At 43.9% G+C, this 21,288-nt stretch overlaps 1 protein-coding gene across 3 annotated transcripts in view; it reads right to left on the reverse strand.

The window, feature by feature from the left end:
• Positions 1-21,074, reverse strand: part of LOC149152832 (Leucine-rich repeat (LRR) family protein) — a 519,369-nt gene extending 498,295 nt beyond the window's left edge. For 2 of the 3 annotated variants that reach the window (XR_016262186.1, XM_089437808.1), the window contains exon 1: positions 20,481-21,074. Coding sequence is in view for 2 of the 3 variants with exons in the window: in XM_089437808.1 (XP_089293934.1) it covers positions 20,481-20,545 (65 nt within the window). In the remaining variant the exon portion in view is untranslated. The remainder of the gene's footprint in view (positions 1-20,480) is intronic. The other variant, XM_089437807.1, reaches the window with a different exon arrangement.
• Between the last annotated feature and the right edge of the window lie 214 nt (positions 21,075-21,288).

Genomic DNA, 21,288 nt, shown 5'->3' on the forward strand with positions numbered 1-21,288 from the left:
GATGAGGTCATTGATGAAGATATTAAGGGAGACCTTGAATGGGAGCAAGATAAGGAGCTTGATGAAGAGGGTTCCTTAGAAAGTAGAATTGAGGATAGTCCCATCTTTTTCAAGGACGTTGTCTCTGATATTGTACATATCAAGGACCTTGAGAAAGATGACCCCATTAACCCCTTGGACGTTGACATTAGTGATTACTTGCACATTGAAGTAGGGAAGTGGGAGATCACGAGCTATCGTTTTGACAAGGACCCTATCTATGATACCGATGATAATATCAATAATAACCGTGTCCACTGTCATTCCATACCTTCCTTGTGATCTTGGAGGTATATTTGTGTCATCCATGGACCCTCTCATCGTTCCTTGATGCACAATCATTAATGATGATGAGCCTATGTCATTTCCCCCTTTTGAATATGGTCATGACAAAAGGCAGCTTATTTGTTGTGATCCTTTATGCCAACCATCCCTTCATCCTTCACATCATGTTCCTGAGGACCCCATCAAGCATTACAACACTTAAGAGAGCTTTGAGAAGGAACGCTTGAGCTTGGTCAATGATTTCTCCATATTTAGGGTCGAGGGAATGATCCGATGGGTCCAGTCTAATTCATGTTCTTCCCATTTTTCCATGGCCCGTTTGTATGATTCATGGTCGTATTATTTTCCCACCTCCCAACCTTGTTACCTAACATATAAGTGTCACTATTATCATTTGTGCTTTCAAATGTATATCATTATTGACAATAAGGGTAAGAAATATAATCTTGACATATAAAATGTTGGTTAAATTGCCTATACGACTATACTTAGCACTTGCATATTGTAGCATGCATGATAGAGTAGGATGCATTTCATATTGATTTTGCATAGCTACTATCACCATATCATGTCCTCATGCTAGAATAGATGCATTTAGATTAGAACTGCATCATAGAATAGATTTTCTTTTCTGAATGGTTTTATTATTTGATGAAAACATGGGCAATAAAAGTACGCTCAAAACACATGCTTCCAACATTGCTTGTGATGTGCAGGATATAGGTTTGCAATCCCAAAAGATTGTTGGTGTCCTCATGACCTCTCCGTTCAAGTACATTGATCATGCACTCTACTGAGAGCTCATGTCCCAGTTGGAACCAGATGTTACCCACCAAAAGTGGGTGACCCCATAGGAGAATTTTTTTCTCCTAGACATCTCTTTAACCGGCAGTCGGCAGCCCCTGTCAACCACCGATGTAGCCAGTGTATTGTTCCATTTGATCTTGACTCCCTAAATCAATCATATGTCCCCTCGTCCATTTTTCAAGAGCATATGTTCAAAGGTGGGCATTCCAACTAGGCAGGATGTTTTTCATTATGCAATCAAGTGCTTATGCTTGTTTTTCATTGGACATTCTGGGTATGGATTATTGGGTGACCTGGAGAAGGAAGGATTTTGACTGGGGTCTTGTTTCCTCACCTTAAATGGGGGTTAATCCTCAACCCTAGTCCCATGGGATCTCCCCTATTAACCTATAGCTTTAGAAAGGGAACTACTTGGAAAACCCCGATTTTGGTAGCGCGATCTCGTTTTCCTATTCCACATTAATCATTCCCCTCCACACATTACAAGCCCTATTTCATCATCTTCCCTCTCTAGGTCCACATGACCACTGGGTTCGCAAAGCAGTGGCACATCCCCTCCCCTTGTCCACATGTCTGGGTCGAGCCTAGAAACTTTGCTCCAAAGGTTGATGCAGCTAAAAGAAAGTCAAAAGGATGCCATGGCCACAAGCAAGAAACAAATGAAAAGATTATTATAAAATGCAAAAGATGGTCGGGATAATAAAAATATAATGTAGGCAAAATCCAAACACGGGCACAACCCTTATCATTATGGCCATCACCCTGGTTCATAGGGCCCATGAGTGCCCCACATCATTAAGGAACCCATGCACGTCCCAACCCCTAGTGGGCGATGAACTACTCCACCTTAAGGGGGTAATAACTGCTTAAATTATACAGAGCATGCTCTCATTTCTTGGAACCCCAAGCAGTAATACGAAGAAAAATCAAGAAAAGGCAAAAGGAAAATGATGAAGGGTGAAAAAACAAAGGCCAGTGTAACTCGTGTATCCACGATTTCTCCCTCCTACATCTGTATGCCCAAATATGTGGACATTCCTTATCATGGCCACCCTTGTGACCATGGCATTTGGCCTTGAGACCCCAGTGTCCCCATCCATCTCATCATTATTCACATGACCCTTATCACTTTAAGGATGTACCTTGAACCTTTCCTCTTAGGGATTGGGAACACCTAATAGGGTCATTTATTAACCACTCCTACCTAGGGAGGTAACACTACTTCAAGCTCAAAGCCCCAGATTTGGAGGGGAAACCCCATATGAAGTCTCAATATGCCCTTGATAAACAAGCTTGTTTCACTTAAATGCACTAATGAATTATTGTACCTAAAGGTGAGGGGGCGCATTGGATATTATATGTAATTGGTAGGTGATTTCATCATGGGCTAGGAAACTTAATTGGGGCCCAAGTCCACTAGAGGATCATATTAACACCAGAGGAGATGTGTTGAGAGCCATAGGACTCCATCATGTGCAGAGCATCATTTCACACCATGGGAAGCCTCAGCACCTTCAGCAGTTTGCTTATTACCCCACATTATTCACGAGATGATGCACTTAGACTAGTGTGCCCAGTCGGCATACCATATGGAGCGGCAACTGATCCGAGGCCCAGAGGAGGTTTGCCTCACTCTTGACACATGGGAGGGCAGACACCATCATTAGAGCCCTCATTTGGAGCATTGTACAGGTTTATCTATCATCAAGAGACCCATGGGACCAACATAAATGCGTTATACAGGCATATCTATCATCAAGAGACCCATGAGACCAACATTTGTGCCCCAAAACCATTTTGGGGCCCCACATGTTAACTTGCATGGAGAATTAGGGTCCATACCCAATTGGTGATTTATGGAGCCCATTTATGAGCCCTCTCTCTATCTTGACACCTAGAGGACTCAACATGGCCCTCCAATGGCCTACATCAACATGACATCATCAACTCAACTAACATTTGGAAGGCTAATTTATAATTTGAAAAAGCTACTTGATCGGCTTGTGACGAAGGCTTGTATTTTGCACATTCTTATAATGTTAGGGGGCCTTAGGCTAATAATTCGACCTCTAAGGTCTCATATAAATAGAACTCACTTTCATTTGTGAGAGATCATCATCACACTTGGGAATTTCGACCTTCTTGGCAAATTCACACTTTTTCTTTGGTTGTCTATTGGATCTCTTGGATGCATTTTAACATTTGGAGCTGAAATTTTCGATCTTCTTTAGAGCTATCCCATGAATTGTGGATGGATATATCATATTGTCATCTTGTAAGTGTTTTTTGTTGAATATTTTCTTGGAATAATATCTAATGTATGGAATTGTTGCAACTAGGGTAATGTTATTATGCCCTAATTTATTAAAGATCACTTTTTGAAAGCTATTTGGTTGACAATTGCATATGCTATTCATTGTATCGTAAATGATGTATGTTCCTAGTGGATGAAATTTTGTTTTTCCTTTCATAAAACTCCATAATTCTTGAGTGGGTAAATGTTGAAGGTTGGTAGCTAGGGAATCAACTTTTGACCTTAGAGACGATTTCAACCAATTTAAGAGCATCTAGGACTCCATAGCCCAAAGAAGAAGGCATTGGTCCAAGCCATTTGGTGATCAAACCTTTCTCTCTCCATAATTTCTCCTCTTAAAATTCGATCCTTGAAGGCTAGGGCAAAAATCTAAGGCTTGCAGCGAAATTTTAGGGAGGTGATTTTTCAAGAATTCGAAAGCCTAAACATCAAGCCTAGGATCTAGGCCACCTACGCACCAATTTTGTTGGGCATCCATTCGAGTTTCATCCATAAAATCTCTTGCCCTAGGTGTTGCTCCAAGAGGAAACCCTAGTTTCTTCTCCCTCAACTTGAGGACTTCCTTGAAGGTTGTATGAGCTTAGTACTTGTTGAAGTAAATCATAAGAAGCCTTTCTCTCTCGGGCCTTGACCTTGTGAATAACTATTACCATCGAAAAACCTCAAAACCATAAGTATAGTGCCTTCTTGTCTAGGGCTTTTCTTAGAGAGCGATTTGCTTCTTTGAAGCCTTGTACCTTTATTGAGCCTCTCTTTCGAATTAGTTCTAGCTTGATCACTTCGTGCCCTATACCTAGCATATTGTTGGCTTGGCGGGGCCTGACCCAAATTCAGCGTTAGTTAGCCAAACAAATCCCTACACTACTGGCCCTTTCGACATCAGCCCGCGGAGCGCAGACCGAAGTCTCACCCGAAGCAGTATGGGGGGATGCTGGAACCAAGTTTCCGCACCCTGAGATGGTCATGATGTCGATTTGTTCCTTCTATTCCTGCTTTCGCACAGGTCGGTAAGTTCTAAGGCTCTGTCTGCCTAGCCCCTTATTCCTCCCTTCAATAACTCTGTAAAAGGGTACGACTGACCTTCGCGCAGCCCTAACCTACGGTTCAGGTACTTTCGTGCTGTTAGGGCAGCGTACTGTGCAGATTCCCAAACTAGCTTAAGTATCTTACTTATCTAATTAAACAATCACAGTTAGCTCCGCGTAAACAGATGTTCTTACTTGCATTCAATTAACCAACGTAATTACATACATTCACGCATCACATAAGCATTATAAATGAAATTCATACACAATATGAAAAGATGCATTAACAGGAACAAAGACACAAAATTTGTAGAATGCTTCTCTTTATTGATATCTTCAAATGATTACAAAGTCTATCCGCCCTGCGCACACAGCTGTAGGAGTCTGCGGACTTCTACCCTAGGCCTCTGCACACTCAGCTGCAGAGCCTCTACCTACGCTACGACCCGAACTTAGATTTCTCTCTTTATCGCTCAAGACTTTTTACTACAATTCATAACTCGTTAAGACTACTTAGAGCTTACTTATTTATCTCTTTTTATACAATCCCATGGTCCGTGGACCATGGGTAGATCTTTACAACCGACTTTACTTTACAAAATTAAGGGCAGACAACCCTTTATGACTCATGACACCTTCGCGCTCCGTGACCACAAAATGCAGAGACTTTACAACTTTATTACAAAATTTGACCCAAAACATGGGCTTTTAGCCCCAAAACTGTCCTTGGGGGATCCCGTTCCCAACAGGCCCCCAACACAAACATCGTGACTTGCCCTCAAGTCACTCGACAGGCGCGGAGATCTTAGAGCGAAGACCTCCACCTTATGACTGCATCCTCAGCAGTGCATTGTGCGACCGCCTGCTTCGCGTCTTCAACCATTTTCTCGGTCACTGCTCCTGAACTATTGGCCTGAAGCTTTTGCTGAGTTGCTTGCAGAGTCGCAAGCTTTCCTTCAATAGAGGCTGTCACCGTGTAAGCCTCATCCAAACAGGGCTTCAATCGTGCTTTCAGCACTGCTTCCTTGTGCAGCACTGAATCCACCTGTTCCTTCAGTTGCTTAGCCTCCTGCAGCTTCGCCAATCTCTGTGTGAGCACGATGATTCGCGCTGTGCCTTTGACCTCATCATAGCGTTGTTGTAGCTCGCGCGCTTTTGTCTCCAGCCGTTGTACATTGGGGTCCTCCTGCAAGCTCGTCAAGACCTCGAACGATTGCTCAAAAAGTTGGGTGCAGTCCACTACTGCACTATCGACCGCCGCTATTGCTTCCATGATAGCGGTTGCACGCTGCTCCTTTATCTCTGGCGGAGTTGAAGGCTGGGCCTTCAACTGTAACTCGGTGATCTGCAGGTTCAACTCCAAATGAACCCTCACCATTTCCGTACGTGTGTCACGCACCCCCATAGCCAGCTTGCGGACACGCACCTCGACTGGTTCTTCCTCAGGAATGGCCAATTTTGGGACCATCGGCATGCCTCCTCGACGACCTACATTATACGCTTGTTCTGGTTGGTCGCCTCAGTCACAGCGGCAATGGCAAAGTCTCATTGTAGTGCCATCTGCTCGTTGTTAATCCGTTGTTCACTAATCACCTGGAGGGTGCGGTGCTCACGGGCCCTCAACTCTGCAATCACTCCATCCTGCAAGAGGTGGAGCGCTTCACCAGGGAGCGCTACCAGATTCAACCCTACTCCCTTGAGGGCGCTGACAGTGGGCCTGTCAGCTTCATTCTCCATGGTCAGTGCTCCATCAGGCAGCACTATCACGCTGGAGGCCTTCACGCGCAGCATCTCGGCAGCTTCTGAAGTGCCGATAACAAGGTTGGTAGACACCATGCCAGCCTGTGTCGCGTGGTTTTGCTACTCCTACAGACGTGTCTGGATAGCCCCCAATACTAGTTGTTGTTGCTGCTCAAACTATTGTAGGGCCTCCACGGTGACATCCCGCACCGTGTCACCGATGTCGTGCAGATCGCCCTCTGTTAGCGTGATTGGGTCCAATGATGTCTTAGTAGCCTTTGATTTCTTCTTGGACCCTCCTTTCTCCTGCTCCCTTGGACACTTGATGCGGGCGGACGTCGCCTGTGGGTCCGCGCTGTGTTGTTCTGTCTGCTCATCTATCTCCTCCTTTGTCTCAGGTGAAGGCGACCTCGCGCCTTTGTTAGAGCCTCGCTCTGTTCCACCCGTTTGCTTCTCTGTCTGCTGAGCGGCATCGCGCTCCGCCTGGGCCTTATCAGCGGCCTCCTTCTTTCTCTTTTCGGCCAGCTGCGTCATTTTTAGCTTGGCCTCCTCCTCCTTTCTCTTTTCGGCCAGCTGCGTCATTTTTAGCTTGGCCTCCTCCTTCTTTCTCTACGCGATGGACTTGCTCTCTCCCACTGCCAAGTCCGCTGTGGTGCGCCACTCTGTCGGCCATCGATCAAGTACTGCATCAATGTCATCATCCGTTGCCAAGTAAGGCAAGTCATACCACTTCTGCGCAGGGTCCTTCCGCGCCCTGATGACCACATGGTGAAAATTTGCTTTGAACTTTGTGTAGCCCTACAGGTTAGCAAACACTGTAGGCGACAACCGCGGTTTGCGATTGATGGCCATGCGGACGTTCATCTCCATCAAGATCTAGGAGATCTTGCTGTCTTTGATTCGTTGCGCGTCCTTGGTCGCCCACAGCGAAGCGTACTTCGCAGCTTCTGGTAGGTCTGGCGCAACCAAAGGGAATTGGCTGTCCTCTGGCAACTCGCATGCTACCAACACAATCGACAACAAGAGCCACGCGTAGTGGAACGTCTTGCTGAGCTCCTGTGCTTCGCAGCAGTTTGCTAGGAACTCTCTGCGAAAATAGTCCGACCAGTTGAACTGGACTCCTTCGGCACACTGGGCTACTAGTGCGACAACAAGCGTCGGCGCAACACTTCCTCATCACCTTCCCTGCTAAAATCTGCGTAGCCACCTTTACAGCAAGGTCACAAATGCTAGATATGGCATATCCACATGGCTTCTTTACCAACTTGAACTTTTCTTTCATGGCCTCTGCGAGGGCTTGCGCACCACTTTTTCCGCCAAATATCATGGCTGGATTTCCTCCTCTGTAAGGCAACCGCGTGATCCTGTGGATCAACCTGTCAGTGATTGGTATTGGCTCCTCCAGCTACAGACACCCATCATGCACCAAGCATAGCAGATGCTTGATGACCAATATTCTAACCGGGGTGCAGTTGTAGTGTGGCACCCAAAGCAAGTTAAGCAACCCTGCCTTGTCTACTCCTCTGAGCCACCTCCGCGGCTCCAATGCAATCATTCTAGTGGTTGTATTGATGATGCGACGCATCAGCTACTCGGTCGCCAGGTGTGGGAACTTCTCATGATCAGCCAAGTCCCAGTCTTCGAGTTTTAACAGAGGAACCCGCGCCAAGCGCGGTCCCTCAAAAACAATGTCATCCGGCAGCAGAGGGGTTTGCAAGGGGGTCTTGCTCTCATCGATATCCTTCGGTACCTTGGCCTTGCCCTTGTGTGGAGGGATGTATTCAGGCAACCAAGTGATAGGGTCAGCACCCTAGGCTTCAACTTCCTCCACATCTACTCCCACATCCTCATCATCCATCGGGATGTCTTCGAGTTCTTCCTCCTTTGGCTCTAAATTGATGGCTTTGCCCTTCTCCTATGCGGTAGGCTTCGATGGGTTTCTTCTTGGCGATGCGCGCACCAGTATTGCAGGCTGCTTGCCCTTTTTATCCTTCGCGGTCTCCTTGGTTGGGGTCAGCTTTGGTCTCGGCATCCTCGGTGATTTGGGGACTTCCGCTAATACTTCGACAACCTCTAGAGCAACTACTTCTGCCTCCATCTCAATTTCCGGCACCGACTCCTCTGCTTCGGTATCTATAGCTTCTGTGGACGCCGACATGATGTTCTGCAAGAACTCCTATGTCTCCTTCGACAATGTCTCAAATACTGAACTAGCTATCAGAAGTTCGTAGTGCTCACGATTCATGTGCGCCTGAGAGCTCAACAACTCAATTCTCAAAATGCCAAGTGTTTTTCGCTGGACATCCACTTGTAATTTATAGGGCATTTTGAATTCAAATCCGACCGTTCCCCCCAAATTTGGTTCATTAATGCCGGATTGGCGGCATATTTTCAAGGATCAACCCCATAAATTTCGTCTTAAATGCCGACCACCCACTCCATTTGGCTGCATTTCTACTGTCAAATCATGAACAGTGACTTTAACGGTCACTTTCTGGCCAACCTGTGCGATTTCTCCTTGAGTAGTGCAGCTCCCTTCGCGATGTCGCGAACCCTGTGACACTTCTTGCTTCGCACAATCTTCCAATCGCGCAGCTCCCCAACCCGGGCAATGTAGTTTATAGTCTTGCACCTCCTTTCAGTTGCGTGGAGCGCTAAGACTCTACTTGTTGGGTGGCCAACACAAGCTTATTGACTAGGTACTTCAACATGGAATGATCTGTATACATCTTAAAATGGCCACCCAGCAAGTAGTGTCTAAACTTCTGGAGCACGTATACCATGGCTAACCCTTCGCGCTCGGTGGTGGAATAGTTCCTCTCTGCCTTGGATAACCTTCTGTTTGTGAACGCTATAGGATGGTCGAAGTTTTCCGCGCCAGCCTGTGTCAGTACTGCTCCCAACGCTATACATGACGCGTTAACATGTACATGAAACTCCTTCCAATCCAGGAAGACTAGGATCGGCGCAATGACCATCTTTTATTTCAATACATCCAAGCTCTTCTTACGGTCCTCGTTCCAGCAAAATGTGACATCCTTTTTTAACAACTTCTCCATAGGTGCGGTGATCTGGGCATAGCCTTTGATAAACTTTCTGTAATATCATGTATGTCCTAGGGTAGCGCGAAGTTGTTTCACACTCCGCGATGCTTTCAAGTTAAGTATCACCGCGATCTTCGCGAGGTTTACCATCAGTCCCTGTCTACAAACCACATGACCCAGCAGGGTCCCAAAAGGAACACAAACAAGCACTTCTTCAGATTGAGCGCGATCTAGTATCTTCGACAAGTATCTAGCATCAGGCATAAACTGGCGACATGGCATTTCACCAGCCCAAACACAGTCCAGTCATCAAAGTACACTTCCAAGAACTTATGAATAAATTCCTTGAATGTCGCAACGACTACGCGCGAAAAAATTGTAGGCGCATTCTTCAATCCAAAAGGCATTACAGTGTACTGAAAACACCCCCACTCAGTTGCGAAGGTTGTCTTGCTCCTATCCTCCAGCGCGATTTTGATCTAATGGTACCCAGAGAACCCATCAGTGAAGGAATACGCTTCCTGGCCACCTACATTATCCAACACCTCATCAGTGAACGGCGCCGGGAAAGGATCATGTACGCAAGCGTCATTCAACTTCCTGAAATCTACGCATATCCTTATTTCATCCTTCTGCTTCTTTTCCTGTACCACCATTGGACTTACCCAATCAAATTCTTGTACAGGCTCAATGATGCCTGTTGCGAGCAACTTGTATAGCTCTAAGCGAACCTTCTCCTTATACTTCGGATTGAGACGGTAAGGTCTTTGCTTAACTGGCTTCGCGTCGGGCTTCAACATGATCTTCATAACACCTAGGTCCCCGATTATCCCTTTTAGATCCGTAAACTTGGTAGGGAATAAATCCTGGTATTTGCGGAGCAATTCAGCGACCTTATCCACCGTCGCGTCATCCTAATAATCTCCAATCTTCGCGAATTTGGGCTCTGCCTCTGTACCAATGTTTACCTGTTTCGTTTTCAGTGGCACGGTTATATCAGGATTCTCAATCTGCGGTCCTTCAACCTCGCGGTGACCTTCTGTTTCAGGGATGTTAACCTTTTGTGGATCCTCATCTTCTTCTTCAGCGGTTACGTTATAGCATTCCAATACGTGACTCAGTTGAGTAGCCCAATCAAGCTGAATCAAGTCCAAAAGATCCTACAGTATCTTAAAGACTGCTGCTTTTACTTCTTGTAGCGCTTCGTCAATACAGTCAAACCCGTCTTCAAAGCTGAATGTCATTATGAATCCTTCGCGCAGAATATCCCATTCACCTGTACCATGGCGGAGCTCTGTTTCTAAGTACCAGTTCATCGGGATGACATCTAGGGTGTGACAAAACAAGTGCACCCATTCAGATTGGGGCTTCACTCCATAAGCCCGAGCCCATTTGGCCAAGTGCGCGCGCGGATCACCCTACCCATCATATTTGTCCGTGATTCGTACCTTCAGCTTCCCAAAGCGTGTTCTCATCATCATCCTACATTCACGCAAATCATCAAAGCTACCCTTGTGCATACCCCACCACCTTGCGGGCGTAGCGCGCAGTGCCCAATCCAAACCCTGGAAGCGCTGCTTCTCTGGTACTTCCCTCTTGAATGCATCCAAAAAGATATCTACATCATTCAGGCCATCATAAGTGGGCATATTTCTTACCTCTGACGACACACAGCGCAGCGACCAGGTCATCATGTTACAGCTTAGTGTGGTTACTTCATGTAACCGATTCTGCCAGTGCTCTAATTCTTCATCAGAGTCTGAGGTGCAGGAACTCTCGCAATCCCATGTAATTCGTCCATCCGCTGTTGGATTCACCCAATCTTGGTCTCACGCTGTTATCTTATATATACAGTCCAAATCGTCATTGCTCTCATAATCGCAGATTGGTTCAGTATAGCGCGATCCTTCAGCAGGATCTAGGGGTACTATTACGCAGAGTGATTTCTTCTCAAATATCATCTTTCGCTTCTTTAGGTTGATTACCCTATTCATATCAGTAGCCCAATCAATGCCAAGGAGCGCAGGGTAGGGGTTGTTGTCATCCAAAAATTTATATTACTTCAAAGTCAGCCAGCGCGCTCGCGCCTTCAACATTTACGGTCACCCCTTGCAGCCGCCCCATGGGGATGATCTTCTGCTGATTTTCCATTCTAACTGAATCGAAACCACTGCAGCGCGGGTCTTCCCATCTGTTTCCAAGTTTGTTTCTGTAGGACGTTCGCATCTAACCCCAAATCCAAAATAACCTGATCCATTTCATACTCTCCTATCTGCATGGTCAGCCTCATCTCTCGTCTTATCCTTGTTTTATGCTTACCAATTTTTTAGAGTGTTTTTGGCACATCTATTTATAAGCTCCTGCAATCCTTTTACAGCCTTGCCATCGCATAGCAACTTCATGCAGATCTCTAGGAAGGTTGTAAGCATAGAAGGGTCCATCTCTTGATCAGGCTTATCCTTGCTTCCTGAGGTGGAGGCCTCAGCGAAGCTCTTCTTTGCTTCCATGAATGTTTCGCGTGTGCGCTCCAAATCGAATTCAGCCTCCTTCGCTGGAGCTTTGCGAACCCATGCGTTGTCTTTGGGTTGTTTCCCCTTATCATCCCCTATTGCAACTCCACTTCAGAGCACTATATTCACATTTGGATCCTCTTCACGAGGCTCAGACCTCATCATCTGCAAGTTCTGAGTCGGTTGAAGTGGTAGCGCCCCTTTGTCGCGTATCCTCGCTATCAGCCTAAGACAGTCCTTCGTCTCATGATCAAATAGAGTGCAATATTTGCACGACAGACGCATTGGGTTAGTGCAACCACGGGCATAGTGTCTTGGTCCTCCGCAATTGTAGAAAATCACCTGTCCCCAACCTCTGCCAGGTCCTCCTCTGCCTCGTCCTCATCCGTGCCCCTGAAAGCATGTCCGTGCCATCCCCGCGTTCTGGTCAGAGGGCCGCGTTTCTGCTTGAACCCTGTAGGCGGGCGTTATATCCATTATCAATTCATAGTTTCTGCAGTTGCGCTCATCATGCCCTACAAACCTACAAAAGTTGCAGAACAGTTGTTGTGACATTTTACAAACTTCTACAGCAAATGATAGTTATCCGTGGCATGTTTTCTTGCTACCTGACATATAGCGCACCACAATGCAGGCCCCGCGCTTGGTCCTGCTTGAGCTTCCAGCCTCAAAGGCATTGGTCCTCCTCCTGCCATGTAGTTCGCAAAGACCGGGCAATGGTCTTTGTCATGCCCCTGACCCTTGCATTTTAGGCACCATACCTCTTCGCACACCTCTAGTCGAACTATTCTGTCCTGCTTCAAACTTTGCATTTCCAGGCAAAGATTTTTCAACTGCGCATGGATCTGCTGAACCCCCAGATTTGGATCTTGCATCGGTGTTTCATGCAGTCTCATTGCAATCTCCAAGGCCTCTGCCTGAGTCGTTATCTTCTATTGTGACAGCGCAACCCTTAGGTGTGGCAAGAGCGAAGCCACAAACCACTCGCGATGTTGTCCGTCTGTTAAGTTCATATTAGCTTCGCGGATTTGACACTTCAACCTTTGATCTAATTCCCAAGGTGTCTCACCTAGCTTCATCGCGATTTCTTTGAACCCCACAATCGACTGTGCCTCAGATTTAGGCCTACTGAATTCTTTGTTCAACGCGGTCTGGATGTCTGCCACTCCAGCGTTTGGGTTATCATTAGAGTACTTAATGTACTAGGTTAGCGCGCAATCCTGCAACGCACTAACCAGTGTTGCCTTCTTCAAGTGATCATCTGTAATGCCTTGAGCTTCCCATACAGCTTTCACCACGAACCAGAACTAGTCTGAGTCCTCATTTCCCAAGCCTTTAAACAAAGGCAGCTTCATGAAATTTACCATGCTGAACAGCGGTGGAGGTGGAGATGGTACGAGTGAAGTCGTAGGTGACAGTGGTGAAGTGGGAGGTGGTATGGGTGGAGGTGGCAGTCGCAGAAATCCTTGTCTTATTAACTGAATAGCACTTCGCAGAGAAGCCTGCGCTACTCCCTCTTCGTCACCTCGTGGAGGTGAAATTAATGGACTATATTCAGGACCCTTTCTTCCTTCGTTCCTGTAAGTTATTCCGCTTTGCATAACCCGTTTTTCGCACAATAACATTTTAATCCAAGTATTCAAAGATTTCAAGTACTTACCTCGCGGACCTTTGAAAAAGCGTCGCTCCGCCTCGCTGTAGCTGACTGAGGTATCGACCATGAATTCAGTCACAAATCCTCCTATGATGCGATCAAGCCAATGATCGACAGCGCAAGCGATCTTATCCTCAGAGGCTTCCAATCTTTGTACTAACTCTGGGGTCCAAACAATAGGATTGTCAAGTCTCCACCTTCCTTGGCTATCTGCTAGCTTCACGATCCACTCGTATAGCTCAACCAGAAAGGAACAGAAAAAGATCTCATGTATTTCTGTATATAGGTACCTGTCCAGCCACTGTTCCTTTGTCAGTCGCGGATTTCTGTTCTCTTGTGCTGCGAATTCGTGGATCTTCCTATCCAACTAGTCTCTGATCTCTTTCTTAGTTGGATTCTAGTGATATGACATCACACATCTCTTATGCAGATTCCGATCCCGGCAATGGAACCATTTGTTGGCTTGGTGGGGCCTGACCCAGGTTCAGCGTTAGTTAGCCAAACAAATCCCTACACCACTAGCCCTTTCGGCATCAGCCCGCAGAGCGCAAACCAAAGTCTCACCCGAAGCAGTATGGGGGGGATGTTAGAACCAAGTTTCTGCACCCTGAGACGGTCGTGATGTCGGTTTATTCCTTCTATTCCTACTTTCGTGCAGGTCGTTAAGTTCTAGGGCTTTTTCTACCTAGCCCCTTATTCCTCCCTTCGATACCTCCGCGAAAGGGTACGATTGACCTTCGCGCAGCCCTAACCTGTGATTCAGGTACTTTCGCGCTGCTAGGGCAGCATGCTATGCAGATTCCCAAACCAACGTAAGTATCTTACTTATATTATTAAACAATCACAGTTAGCCCCGCGTAAACAGATGTTCTTACTTGCGTTCAATTAACCAACATAATTACATACATTCGCGCATCACATAAGCATTATAAATGAAATTCATACACAATATGACAAGATGCATTAACAGGAACAAAGACACAGAATTTGTAGAATGCTTCTCTTTATTGATATCTTCAGATGATTACAGACTCTATCTGCCCTGCGCACATAGCTACAGGGGTCCGCGCACTCAGCTGCGGACTTCTACCCTAGGCCTCTACGCACTTAGCTGTAGAGCCTCTACGCACGCTACGACCCGAACTTAGATTTCTCTCTTTATCGCTCAAGACTTCTTACTACAATTCATGACTCATTAAGACTACTTAGAGCTTACTTACTTAGCTCTTTTTATACAATCCCATGGTCCGCGGACCATGGGTAGATCTTTACAGCCAAATTTACTTTACAAAATTAAGGGCAGACAACCCTTTATGACTCATGACACCTTCGCGCTCCACGACCACAAAATGCGGAGACTTTACAACTTTATTACAAAATTTGACCCAAAACATGGGCTTTTAGCCCCAAAACTGTCCTTGGGGGATCCCATTCCCAACACATATCTATTAAAGGTTATCATTATTCTACCGGGACTCCTCCCATCACTAAAAGTCTGTAAAGAGCAGGGGACCTTGATTGTGGTGACAACGGGCCATTGTCCCATTGTTATCACTTAGTCTAGTTCTTTGTCCTTTAGGGTTTCCCTCTTTAGGCCTTGCTATATTGTGTGGTAAAAAGTCCATGACTCTTTAAATTCATTCAAATATTCTCCAATGGATGCAATCTCTCTTTGCAAAAGAGTTTCCCTCAAGTCATGCATAGTAGGGTCATGGAGACTGGTGGAAGGGATAGAGGAGGAGTCTTCAAGGTCAAAATCATCATACTTGCTTGCTTCTCTGCTAGCCATAACTTCTACAAGTTTCCTCTTCCTTGCAATTTCATCTTGTATAGCCTTTGCCTCCTGATACTTCTCAAACTTTTCAAGGTATTCTTTCCTAATAGGCCCTGTCACTTTATCTGGTGTATCACAGAGGGTTACTTGTCCTCTTATACCAGCCAAGTGTTGTTTCAACCTATAAATACCCCCTCCTCCCATTGGGTGCATCACAGTGAACCCATGTAGTGACTTTGGCTTTTGGGGCCATAATGGATGGTAAAATTTCAGATTTTGAAGGAAAAAGATCTGCAAAAAAATATAAAAATGCAAAACCTATAATCAACTACCATCCTTCTTCCTTGATGTTTTTTAACTTGAAAGAGGGGAAAAAAATTAAAACCAAAGACAACAATGAAATTTGGAATTTTTTCAGGGAAAAATCGTACCTAGAAGGTTAGAAATGAAAACTAGTTGATGAAGCCTCCTCCCAAAGATGCCAACTCCACTAGAAAGGTACTCCAAGATGAAAAAGAACCTCCAAAATTGTTGTTGCTGCTCCAAAACTCAAGGCTATTGCAGCACAGTCCAAGCTATCTGCCCCCTTAAACATACAAAAACAAGTCCAAGCTCTCATTTGCCTCACACATTTGATTTCTAGTGTTTGTGAGAGTTTGAGGCAAATGAGAGCTTGGACTTGCTTTTGTAAGTTTAAGGGGGCAGATTTGGAGGGAAATCTGCCATGGTTTGCTCAAAACCACCCAAAAATATCACCCACGAGCCCCATAAATCCGTCCAACAGCGCACCAACCGAACCAGCCAGTTTGAGTTGGAATCAGTCGGTTAGGACCAATTAATCCTAACCGGCCGGTTTGGCACCTAACTAATCCTGACCGGCCTATGGATTGGATTCGATGCATCGGTTCGGTCCCGAGCTTATCTAACCAGCCAGCTTAGCCGATTTGCGGTTTGAACCGACCAGTTTTTAAAACTATGGTCACATGTTTGACCACCATCATGAATACAAAACTAAACATTCACTTAATGAAAGTGGTGCATACAAAATTCTAACAGATTAACCTACATACAACAAGACTATATATTAGCCTATAGATCAGTGTTATAAAAAACTGACCAAAACCGATGGCACCAGTTGGTCCGACTAGTTTGGGGGTCAAACCGGTCAGGTTTGAGGTCTGGAATTAAGTTGGGCCGGTTCTGTACAATGTGACCAAGAATGTTCCAAATGCAATTTAAAAATAAGAATAAGAAGAAGAAGAATTTTTGAGTTGGGCAGCCTAATATTCAAGCCTATGGCCTTACTATTGCTATGCAATTAATGGTAATGTTAAAAATCTAAGTAAAAAGGATGAAAATGTCCTTTTACTGTGACAGTGGTGACTATCTTAGAGATTGCCTCTCAAATTGTACATTGTGGGTTAGGGATTTCACCGTTTGGTACAATTTGGGTGGTAACAGTGCTTCATGTATTCTTATATATATTATATACATAATACAAATAAGTCAACAACATGCATGAATAGTGTGTCAATCTATTTGTGTGCATTTACATAACATTGTTGCACTTGTGCTCATATCATCATGAACGAACAGCAACAGTGGCTTCACTCTCATCTAACCATGGGAAAGATCACTAGAAGCGAGAAGCTAGAAATTTCAAAAATCAATGGAAAATCCCTATGGACACCCTTGGAATCTTGGATGAGCCCTACATATATTGATTGTGGCAACGCATAAAAAATGGGACAAGAAGAAAAGACTAGTAAAGAAAAAGGTTGGAAAAGACATGGACATGGGAGAAGAGTATCAAAGTTGCATATAACACACACAAAAGTACTTGGAGAGAGAAGACGGAGAAAAGAAATATCGATTGACATTATTCCATGTGTGTAAATGCCAATACACAGAGATGTCTCATGAGAGAGATGATACCTAATACAACCACCTATTATTATGCTAAGCCATGACTTAGCATAATTAACACTTTATGACTTAATCTTAGCTTTGAAATGCGACATTGTTTAACTTAAGTCACTTTATTATATAACCCATATTCGAATTTCTAAGTATGCTACAATATGACATGAAAATCAGTTAATAGTAACTCTATCACCCTCCCATAATGGGCATACTGGAAACACTTGTCCCAAACACAAACTTATCTAGACCAGGTGCATCAAAGATATTTGTAGCCTGCCTCTGGATAGCACTACCAATTCACAACTGGACAAGATAATAATAGAAGTCCACCTACGGGAAATTCTCCAAACTGCTATCCATAATCTCACACCATAATGCCTTCCATCAACATCATATGGCCCTCTCAAATGCACTCCAAAGTCAGACTCTGAAGATGTGGCCAAATGAGAAGAAATGTTGACTGCATGACATACAACCAACTTGGTTGATGAAGAACATGTCAAGTCATCAACCATTTCTCTGAACCTTGACTTATCAAAAGAATGAGTGTTAGCTGAAAATTTCAACGTACTTACCACATATATAGAATTTAATTTCAACTCCAAGAAATTACCCTTTTCTACAACTCCGTTCCAAAATATATGGAGCTACGGGAACCAGGCCTAAACTTGTAAGAGTTTCATCCAACCTTGCAAACTAAAACTAATGTGGCTGATTTTTATCACTCATGACATCCATTCTACTAATCCCCTAGCAATATAACTCTTGTTTTCTTTCAAAACATAAGCAATTGAATCAAAGATTGTTAAATGTCTCACCTTTTGTTTCCTCTTGAACCATGCCTCCTCAAGTGACGCTTATCACTCTGATGGGAATTATACCCAAAAAATAGATTGTTGTATGAATCGCTTCCACCTAGTATATATCTAATTAAGAATTTCCCTATAGCATATGTTTTGCCATTTCTATAACTCCTATGCTCTCTTTCACCCCCCACTATTGCCTCTACATTCTAGCTTTCTTACAAAATTCCACAAACTCTTCTCCAGTGTTTGACTGGAGAACAATTATCTTTCTACTACATTCTTCTTCAACCGTTGACTTAAATTTCTTCAAAGCTCATAATGCACCTACCCTTTCTTTATGAAAGAAGACCCACGTGTTCTGTGGAAAATCATCAACAAGAAGCAAAAAGTCCCCGGCATCTAATAATAATGGTGTGTTTATTAGATCACAAACTTTGAATGATAATGTTTCAATCTTTATATGTTGTACTCTTTTGAATAATCAGGTGTCGATACTACTATTAGACCTTTTTTTAATTGGTACTCTAGAATAGGGAGGAGAATAAGCAGTGAACGACTTACCCCCTTTCTGATTTGCCTTTACCAATCCAACGATCCAATCCCTTGTGAAATTTACCATCAAATCAATTCAAATTGCAAAGATGGATTCAGCAACCTCAAAAACCCCTAATGCAAGCACTAGCAGATTATGCTGTCTATGGATTTGATGCGTGTAAGTTCATCAACAATAACATTTTTTGCCAGATTTCTGTCAAAAATATCCAGTTTGGCCTCCTGTTAATTTCTGTTTTTTTGTAAGCTTGATAGGATTATATCTTCATCATGTCCAACTTCTCACCCCGATCGAGGGGATAGCACAAGATTTGAACCCAAGACTTCCGGTCCAGTGAGACTTTATTTCCACGGCCGTTGCCAATTGAGCTACCCCAAGCAGATGGCCTCCTGTTAATTTCGCTCAACAGAGAAGGGCATAAATGTTAGCCCATTAACCTAATCCCTTTAGAATATTCAATATTCTATCAGATGTATTATTGAATATGGTTGGAATTGTTGTTCGTATTACTCAGCTTATTGATTTTGATGTTGAATTTATTGTTGTGACTGCTGATTTTTATTGTTGTTTACTACTATTTAGCACCCTAAGAGTTTAAGTTTACATATTAGTTTCCAAGTTCTAGTTTTCTGTTCTGAGTTTCTTTCAGTTTTAAAATCTGATTTTATATTACAGAGATTCTTCTTTAATGTTTTCGACGGGAGCAAGGGGAGAAAAGGGACCCATCGTTGGTTTACTAGGGCCCTTGCACGTTGGCCAGAAAGCATGAAGGATAAAGGGCTTTGCTAACAAATAAATGTGCTCTAGGGATTGTGTTAGCAGCAAAATGCATCATGGTAGATATTTGTCTGATATCTATCACATACCGAATGCTACACATGTAAAAGGTATCTCAAACCTTTATGGATTATGCAACATAGTTGACACGGCCAAAGCGTATCCATTTCATGTGTTCTTAAGAGGATCTGGAGAGCATGGTAGCTGGTTGGTTTCCGAAGTGATGTGTATGGAACTTTAGATTCTAAGGATTGTCATCAAGATTGGGGTTTGGACGCATAATCAATTTCAACTTCATCGAAGGAAAGAGGAAAGTTTGGCTTGATTCCTCCCAGTGATGAAACATAATTAATGAAAAAAGGTTTTCATGTGGGGAAACTTACAGGACAATGACATGAGTAAGTGGTTATCTTGGACCACTCTTAGTCGGTCCCAACGACTTTCAGCAATTGACCGCCCCAACTTTATTACAATTTGTCAAAGTGATATTGGATGCTTGCTTGTTTAAGTAAAGTATCGATGCTCGTGTACCTAGTTAGAAGGGTTGGAGATGGTCTTTTGGAAAGCCATTTATGGACCCTTGAACGAAGGAAATCAATAATGAAAAAATGAATTTGAAAGACAACTAAAAAGGGGATTAGGAGATCTCAAAATATTTGGAAGGGCCATTCTTTCTTTGAGTCTCCAGTACCTCGAATTTTTCACATTGTACAGTGGCCTGGTGGTAAAGGTTCGTAACTTAGCCAGGTGCCAAATTGATGTGTGAGGCCAATTGTTATTGTTTGTGGAATAAGGACCCTCCAAACAATGATTTGAATGCTTGGACTATCAAAGTGTACATACCCTGCCCAACCTATGATTTTAAGGGGATGATTAAAACCTGTGATCTTTAAGAGGATGTCCTTATCTGTTAGGCCAACTTAAATATTATAAACTTGAAACAGTGAAACATGTCATGTAGAATGGGAGAATGGCAAGGTTGTTTGGGCCTGGGATTGATGTAGTATATACAATACCGTTAAGCTTGCTCTAAGGCGTGACATTTTACAGAATTTATAATTAACAGCAAACAAGTGTTTTAGAGAAATGCTTAGTGTGTCTCACCTTCCATTAGCCTGACTGGCCTACTGACTTCAAACACAATTTAAAGGTAGCTTTACACATTTCCTTCGCAAAGAACAGTTAAAACATGCACCAAACTAAACAAGGTAAAGGGATTTGAAACCTACTCGAGCCCACGATTCGAGAGATTAAGAGATCCGGACGCCCTCGCAGCCTTCAGTGCACGATCCATCGTCTAGTCTCGGAAATTGTTTAAATCTGCTGCAGTATTCAACAGGACAGGACTTCGGCTCTTTTAAAGCAATGGAGCATTATTGACATAACAACACAGAAGAGTATTGGGGAAAGAACACCCACAGTCCTCTGCCGTATTACTTTTAATCCTCTTAGATTAATTTCTACGTTTTTTAAAATGTAATGTGGTGTAGCTAATGCATTCAATTGACGTTCACAAATAACTATCATGAATCTCCATGTGAGAGGACGTCGCTTTCGTTATAATGAGATCACCAGAGCAAGAACGGGGATAGGTAAGAACCCATTGGAATCAACTGGATGTCTCTCCGCCCTGAACCCACATACGAACGGAAAGAACTTATGCATTGGACATAACCAAATATAACTAATCACCAACAATTATGCTAAATGCACGGTTGGGAGGTTGTGTTTCACGCCCTTCGTTGAAGTTCCGAGCCCTGCGACAGCTCGGAAGTTTTGAGATTCACACCCATGGTTAAAGTTCCAAGGGTCTTATGAGGAAATTTGACCGAGAAATTGTATTTTGTTGCTCTCAAGTGAGTATGTTTAAATACGTTTTATTATAACATTGGTTGTGATGTTTATAAGAGTTTAATTATTATTTAATTTAATATCACCGATAAGCGAGATACCACATTGGTGTATTAGACTATTTTTTTATGGGACAAGGAACTCACTTTGTTTATGAGACAAGGAACCTACCTCCAAAGACTACTT

Source organism: Pinus tabuliformis, chromosome 9 (genome assembly GCF_031772625.1).
Source record: "Pinus tabuliformis cultivar Carrire ecotype Pingquan chromosome 9, CPIR1, whole genome shotgun sequence".
Taxonomy (NCBI): domain Eukaryota; kingdom Viridiplantae; phylum Streptophyta; class Pinopsida; order Pinales; family Pinaceae; genus Pinus; species Pinus tabuliformis.